The sequence below is a fragment of the Macrobrachium rosenbergii genome, chromosome 14 (assembly GCF_040412425.1).
Source record: "Macrobrachium rosenbergii isolate ZJJX-2024 chromosome 14, ASM4041242v1, whole genome shotgun sequence".
Lineage (NCBI taxonomy): Eukaryota > Metazoa > Arthropoda > Malacostraca > Decapoda > Palaemonidae > Macrobrachium > Macrobrachium rosenbergii.
The window spans coordinates 2,374,735-2,383,320 of record NC_089754.1 but is presented as its reverse complement, the minus strand read 5'-3'; the positions used below and the strand labels follow the sequence as shown (position 1 = coordinate 2,383,320).

Genomic DNA, 8,586 nt, shown 5'->3' with positions numbered 1-8,586 from the left:
CTTCGTTAAAAGCAATCTCTTTTTAAGAACGAGAGAGACAGGGAACCAAACTGATCGGTCTCGGAAATCAGAATGAATAAATTTCAGAATTCCAGTAGCACATGAAACAATTACATGACGTCATTAAGGCGTTTTGGTTATGAGATACCAAAAGAGAAATTTCTAGAAGGAAGGTGACGTCACTCCAGCAAAACGTTTTGAATGTAATCTTACAAAACATGGTGTAAACTGATCAGGACACGTATTCTTTCTCTCAGAGTGGTGCACGTGATCAGAGCAATGCACGTAACAATGCGAAATCACTTGTCTTATGCTCGTATGGGACGAATCTTTCACAGAAACCTCTACACGATCGAAACACACAGCAATCAGCTAATTATGACTGACTTGTTTTATAAACAAGACGAAAAACTGAGTTGATTTCCTGAACGAATCGTCAATTGTTATTCCAAACTGTCCTCACGTTAACCCAAAACAAAGCGCTCTCTCTTATCTCGACCGATGACAACTGAAGCTGAACAAGTCTTCGCTGAACATACACACACGTGTCGCTCATACTACGTTACTATTAAAATTGTATCATCAATTCTAAATTACGCTATTAAGTTATCTAAATCATTAATTCTTTTGAGTTCTGTTATGATGTTTCAATAATTATAATTATTACACATAATACATGATAAATAAAAGAGTAAATATATCAAAATTATAGGAGGATATATGTATTACAAGGAACATCATGAAAATATGTATATATATATATATATATATATATATATATATATATATATATATATATATATATATATATATATATATATATATATATATATATATATATATATATATATATATATATATACTATATATATATATAATATATATTATATATATATTATATAACATTTATATACATATATATATGTATAATATAATGGTAAAAAGACCCATAAAACACTATTTGAAAGTTGCAACCATATATTTCATATATATATATTATATATATATATGACTGTTTCCCAAGAAGGAGAGAAATAAACACTATAGTGGTTTTTGGCCTATATATATATATATACACACACATATATATATATATGTATATATGTATATATGTATATATATATATATATACTGTATATACATAAGGTAAAAGGTTGCTTTCTCTTGACCTCAGGAAGGAAATTACCAGAAATGAGTCAATAGTAGTAAGGGAGGAAGGGAAGGAAATTTTCATTCCATTTGAGACTTCGTATACCCCGTATCAAAGGCGCGTTTGTGGAGTCCGCTGAATTTGCAGCTACAACCTGTAAAGATCCATTTCCATCGCTTCCAGTCAGCGCAAAGGAACCCATCGCCTTTTGGTTGAAAGGCACTCATCTTATACAGATCTGCATCATGTATACTCTATAGTATAAGTTGTTTTTTGATTTCCTTTAAATAATATCTTTTGCCTTAACGTACAGACTTCAAGTGATTTGCTGGAAAGTCCTCGTTTATATTTACAGAAACAAATAATAAAGCCCTTATGTCTTGTGTCACTTTATATCCAATTCGCTCTGCCTAGAAATAATGTACATATATAGTATATATTTATCTATCTATCTATCTAACTATATATATACTGTATATATATATATACATAAAGACAATTGTGTACTGCAAGGCCTTTCGACTAAAGTCCTTTACTTAGCAGACTGAAGAAATATTAAAATAATTTTACAAAGAAAGCTCACTTGAAGGACGGATGGGGATTACAAAGGAAAAAATGTACCTGGAATCCAACACAATTGAAGTATCAGTAGAACTGCCACAACAGAGTTAAATATTTAAGAAGGTTTTACAAAGGATTAGGATCAACCATTCGGAAACAGGACAGTTCCTAAATACCTCATTAACGTTTGATCACGCTGTCTCCACGGTCTAAATCGTGATCAAATATATAAACTAAATGTCAATATAAATATCAGCAGCAGAAGTACTATACACTGACATGCCATACATTTCCAAAGTCATCCAAGACTAATATATATATATATATATAATATATATATATATAAAATCTATGTATAAATACACATGCTGTCTAATCTAAATATTATAATGCCCACTCAGAAAAGATCTAGCTGTATAAATACATGGGCAAGAAAGCAATAATTGTGAATTGTGTTTTTACTTTATAACATTAGTGGTAGTTGGGGGTGGGGAGGGAGGAAGAAGCTGGTGGCAGCCTCAGGATCTCTTCTTTTCAACCATGTGTTACTGAGTAAATTCTAGGAGTCTTGCAGCTTTGGGGTTATATTAGATACCAAGACCCAAATAAAGTTGTCTTAACCCGAGCAGCGACCATACGATCAATGTTACCAACCCTTGACCTGTTATGCTCTCTCTTTGTATGTCTTTGTATTGGCTCATTTATTGTTCTTGTCTGTTCTCTGTTTATTTAGGGGTTTTTCATGTCTGAGGTGCCATAAACAGTAAATTCTGGCCGTCCTCTCATCCCTCGTCGTCTACCCCACCCACCCATAACCCCACTTTCCCTAAGAGTCCCCTAAACTGTAGGGTAGATACAAGCGGGTGAGCCGTTACATACCCAAATAACACTGTCCCGGTGGTATAGGCCTACCCCACCTATAACCCCGTATTCCCATCGGGTCCTTTAGCTTGTTGGATGGACTTCAGGGGTTAATTACAGGTTAATTACATTCGTTCAACAAAAATTGAAGGTAAACCCATGATTATCAACCAAAAAACTGTCGAAAAAGTTAAGTTAGAAGGTAATCCCCACCACGGGGCTACTACTTAGTTCTACCATTAAAGTATGCAAGAGTCTTTGGGATTTTAATCGGGAATTAAAATGAAAATTAAAACCTTCATGGGTTTAAGAACGTCCAATGGAAGACGGAAGTTTGTTGGGGTCCTATTTACATAAGCTTGTGCTAAAGAGCTGAAAGAAATCGAATTAAAATCTGAATGGAAGAAAACTAAATTTCATGGGGAGACCAATCTAATAGCCTATATACTTTGCATGCTGCATATTCCCTTTAACGGCTATTCCTCCAGGTTTTATTATTTATGAATCCTTAAATATAATTGTTCTATGTTTTCATAAATATACGGCCATTGGATGTCACGTCCAACAGAAATCAAATAGAAATAAAAGTATTTTTTTTTTATAAAAAACTTAATTCTAGAAGTTCTACATTACATGAGACTCATATAAATCTTTGAGACATTTCTACAGCTGAAGAGACACTGACAGTTTTTTTAATTGAAAAAAGCATCTTACACACTCAAATTTGATCTTAAACACCTATTTTCTACATAATAAATCTTGTAATATTTGAAGTGGACTTGCTTTAGGTCTAATCAAATATTTCTGCCTACTACGGTTTACGTGACCTAAAAAATGTCTTTAAATTTTGATATCTGAATCAGATACCAAATCCAGGGTCAAAATATTCTTTGAAAATAATCTAGCAATCAGTTTTTCGCTTGCTGTCACACCAATGTTTATAAACAGTTGTGTTTCTATTCATAAAATAACTAATGTTCAAAATCTGCATGAAATTGATCACCGTAACCTGTGTACATTATAATCAATGAAAGCTGAACGGATGAATATAATGTAAAACCCATAAAACTATAAAAAAATTAAAAAAAATAGCTTACTATGTGCATTTTCCTCCCTGAAAAACCTTGTGCTTTGAACAACTGACCTGCAGTATGTTGATGATGCACTGTGCCACTTAGAGAACCACGTTCGTCAGCATTCTGCTTCAAGTTCGATGTCAGTGTGACAAAACATTGGATGTGGTGAAAACGAAAGACGCTCCTCTTAACCTGACGTTGCTTTATTCAACGGCAAATGAATGATGATAAAAATGTCATTGTAATAATGGTTTACTTTACTACAGCCTTCCCATTCATGATTCCTTCCCCACCTGACATTTCACGAATCTGGAATGTCAGCTCTTATCAGCGAACAGTGGATCAAATCAATTGCAAAATCAGATGCGCAAGTTTAAAAGAAATTGAAACTGACCTTCCAGGCTTGAAGCCTCTTAACGACGCGTAGCTCCACCAGGGCAGATAAGTAGGGGCGTACGCGATATCTATAAAAAAGAGAAAAACAGCTGTTTGGGTCTTGCAAATTCATTGGTAAAGGAGTTCAAAAGGACTATCAGTCACAAACAGTACATGCATATTACTCGTATTAGGCTTCGAAGAGAAGGGATGGTTTAGATACCAGATTTCGTAATTTACATTGTAACGCAAGCTTCCTGAGATGGAAACTCACCATCTTCAGGTACTTGTTGTACAAAGGTGAATTAAAGAGTCTGGAATCTAAACCATCCCGTCTTATTGTAACCTAAAATGAGTAATTTGAATGTATACACACAGTGAAGTTGTGTGGCTATTTTGTGATATATATATATATATATATATATATATATATATATATATATATATATATATATATATATATATATATATATATATGACTTTTTATCACATCACCGTGATTCATATACAATCAGTAAGCGAATTGGATATTAAAGGACGTTTGTAGCTTTCTGATTGTATATGAATCACGGTGATGGGATAAATAATCATAATATGGCTACGTGCGACAAACGCACTACACGGTCAACATGGCAGAGGTGGGTGGATATCGTCTCCAAATGCAAAACACCTGAGTTCGACGGGTGAGTTGATGGGAGATGATATTCACTTATACCTCTCTTGTGGCCGACTGCGTTAGTGCGTCCCTGTAGTCCTGAGTCCTCGTCCGTCGCTGGTTCGACCCCACTGGACGGTGGACTTATTATCAACTAAAAAATTCCCCTTCGGTAACATATATGAAAATATATTATTTCCGAGGTAGAGCGAATTGGATATTAAAGGACGTTTGTAGCTTTCTGATTGTATATGAATCACGGTGATGTGATAAATAGTCATAATATGGCTACGTGCGACAAACGCACTACACGGTCAACATGGCAGAGGTGGGTGGATATCGTCTCCAAACGCAAAACACCTGAGTTCGACGGGTGAGTTGATGGGAGATGATATTCACTTATACCTCTCTTGTGGCCGACTGCATTAGTGGGTCCCTGTAGTCCTGAGTCCTCGTCCGTCGCTGGTTCGACCATACGGGACGGTGGGCTTATTATCAACTAAAAAATTCCCCTTCGGTAACATATATGAAAATATATTATTTCCGAGGTAGAGCGAATTGGATATTAAAGGACGTTTGTAGCTTTCTGATTGTATATGAATCACGGTGATGTGATAAATAGTCATAATATGGCTACGTGCGACAAACGCACTACACGGTCAACATGGCAGAGGTGGGTGGATATCGTCTCCAAACGCAAAACACCTGAGTTCAACGGGTGAGTTGATGGGAGATGATATTCACTTATACCTCTCTTGTGGCCGACTGCGTTAGTGTGTCCCTGTAGTCCTGAGTCCTCGTCCGTCGCTGGTTCGACCCCACGGGACGGTGGACTTATTATCAACTAAAAATTCCCCTTCGGTAACATATATGAAAATATATTATTTCCGAGGTAGAGCGAATTGGATATTAAAGGACGTTTGTAGCTTTCTGATTGTATATGAATCACGGTGATGTGATAAATAGTCATAATATGGCTACGTGCGACAAAACGCACTACACGGTCAACATGGCAGAGGTGGGTGGATATCGTCTCCAAACGCAAAACACCTGAGTTCGACGGGTGAGTTGATGGGAGATGATATTCACTTATACCTCTCTTGTGGCCGACTACGTTAGTGCATCCCTGTAGTCCTGAGTCCTCGTCCGTCGCTGGTTCGACCCCACGGGACGGTGGACTTATTATCAACTAAAAAATTCCCCTTCGGTAACATATATGAAAATATATTATTTCTGAGGTAGAGCGAATTGGATATTAAAGGACGTTTGTAGCTTTCTGATTGTATATGAATCACGGTGACACACATATACTCCTTTGACACACAGTACAATATAATAGACTCACGGTTTTCTTTCAGTTCCAACGAAATCGTCATTAATCTGTGATCCTCTTCTTATCCGGGGTCAAGTGTGTATTTCTTTTCCTTCCAGTGTGGCGTTTCCCCTACATCCGTTGGTTAACGGGACTTGAGTTTGTTTTGTTTAATCTCTCTTAATTTTTTTTTTAATTTTCGGGCGGTGTTAACGTCAGTTCCCGTTATGAATTTTTGCCATGTATAGCCTACACCGTGACCTTTTTGTTTTGATTCACAAAAATTAAGCATTCTACGTTCAGCGACATCAAATTTATTCAATCCCGGAATAAACAAATACGACTTGAATTGTATTACTACCCTATTACAATTCAAATTATACTTTAATATTTTACTTTTTTATTCATTTGTTGATTTGTCTGTTTTTGTAGTTCTTCATTGGCGGGGTCGGTAGAGCTTTCGGCTAGCACGCTGTTGGCCCAGCATTCGACTCTCTCTCCCACCAATTTATTTAATTTATTTCTGGTGACAGAAATTCATTTCTCGTCATAATGTGGTTCGGATTCCACAATAAATTGCAGGTCCCGTTGCTAGGTAACCAGTTGGTTCTTAGCCACGTAAAATAAATCTAATCTTTCGGTCCAGCCCTCCCTCTCTAGGAGAGCTGTTAATCAGCTCCTCAGTGGTCTGGTTAAACTAAGGTATACTTAACTTTGTTTTTTTCTAGTAAATGATCTCTTCTTTCTGCATTTCAATTACCTTCTGTTACCTCTTTGGAAGCTTTAGAATTTCAAATCGAGAGCTCCTGTAGTGAGCTCGTTCCATATAGTAGGGTTCTTCTTTAGCTTCTGAATAATAACGACGACAGTGATGATAAGCGATCAGGAACCAGTTGGACTCGAAGTACCTGCTGACGAATCGCTTCTCACTGACAAATTCCCCTTCGGAGTCTACTTCTCTATGTACGCTCGGAAACCACAATCTCCGACCCACATAGGTCGTGCTCCGAGTTTGTGAGCGGGGCCTTTCTGGACGACGAGCGGGGCCTTTCTGGACGACGAGCAGGGCCTTTCTGGACGACGAGCGGGGGGCCTTTCTGGACGGCGAGCAACGCCAACTATCACTGATTGAAACACACTCGAACACCTTTTGAAATCTTCCGGATTATGCTTTGGGCGTTTTTTTTAATGATTTTGCAGCATATAACGCAAAACAGTCATGGTATGATTATACAGACAACACTGTGTTGAATCCCACAACCTGTATAATACCGAAACGAAGAAAAATTGCCGAAACTGCCGGGCTGTAGTTAGGAAGAGGGGTGAGGAGGGAAGGGTCGAATCTGTCCAGAAAGGCCCCGCTCATAAACTCGCAGCACGGCCTAGGTGGGTCGGAGATTGTGGTTTCCGAGCGTGCAGTACCTGGATTCGGGCTTTCCTTTCATATTTGTCACCTGCTTTCTGTCCTGTCTGACGACCCCGTTATCCTGTTTGTGTTGCGCGTCGATTTTTATATGATAAACCCTCAGCGTTCGTTGTATAGGAAAATACAAACTCGTTCGGAAAGTAGGCTACAGACTGTGGCAGTGCATATTTTAACATTATAAACTGGGCGACCAAGTGGTCGCACGGTGAAGAAAAACTGTTGCCCAGTAAGAAGAATTTTTGACTGCTGGGCGACTAGACAAATTCCCAGAACTGACAGGAATTATTAAGGAAGGGAAAAGTCACCCTTGGTAGAGTTTATGTCCGTTTTTATTTAAAGGAGAATTCGTTAACGCTGATATTTTTTTTTGTCTTACTGACTTAAATACTAATGAATATATATTTATGAGTTTATTATTACATAATTATCAAATTAGATAATGAATTAATATCAACATATAATGCCCAACACACTTTTGAAAGTTAAAAAAAAAATGGTTCATTAACTTGGTCATTTTCATATATATTTATCTACATCCAAATTTAGCTCCCGAAATGATAAAGCCACTGTAAATGGCTCCATGAAACTCTGGAAGGAAGGCGGTGACCAAGAATATTATACAGCACTAATGCTTGACCTTCTCCGTCTGTTCGGGAAGCTCCGAAAAGATAGCCAGAAATCTATGTCTACACTCTGTGACACTGAAGCATCTAAAGGTACTGCTCTTGCATCCATCACGTTAATGGAATCGTGTCCCTTTCCAGGTGGTACAGAAGAAAAATTGAGGGACAACATTGAAGCTTCAACAAGTGAAAGTGGGCGAAGAATCTCTCAAAATCAAGATGTAACCACAAGGAGGAGCACATCAAGTGTTAGAAATGAAATTGTCTTGGGTGCAAAGGAACATCTACCACAAAGGCTTGACCTGGAGCAAGAGGACGTGTTGAAACAAATTAGAATATTTCTAAAGGGAAACGCAGCTTCACAAATGATCAAATCAACAAGGTTTGTGGAGCGTCTTCTTGGGGCAGATTCAGTCCTTCAATTCTCCGATGGAGTCCTTGGACATTTTTTCCTCTGAAAACCTTCCTGTTCCAAGCAGCATTACAGATAAGGTTTGTGGAGGGTCTTTTTGGAGCAGATTCAGTCCTTAAATTCTCAGATGAAGTC

General features: G+C 37.5%; 1 protein-coding gene across 5 annotated transcripts in view; it reads right to left on the bottom strand.

Moving 5' to 3' along the window:
• The window catches only part of LOC136845687 (toll-like receptor 4), a 285,261-nt gene that overhangs the window by 26,145 nt on the left and 250,530 nt on the right, over nt 1–8,586 (bottom strand). For 4 of the 5 annotated variants that reach the window (XM_067115837.1, XM_067115833.1, XM_067115839.1 and 1 more), the window contains one exon: nt 4,043–4,112. In XM_067115837.1, the coding sequence (XP_066971938.1) occupies nt 4,043–4,112 (70 nt within the window). Of the gene's footprint in view, nt 1–3,739; nt 3,958–4,042; nt 4,113–8,586 lie in introns of those variants that run through there. The other variant, XM_067115836.1, reaches the window with a different exon arrangement.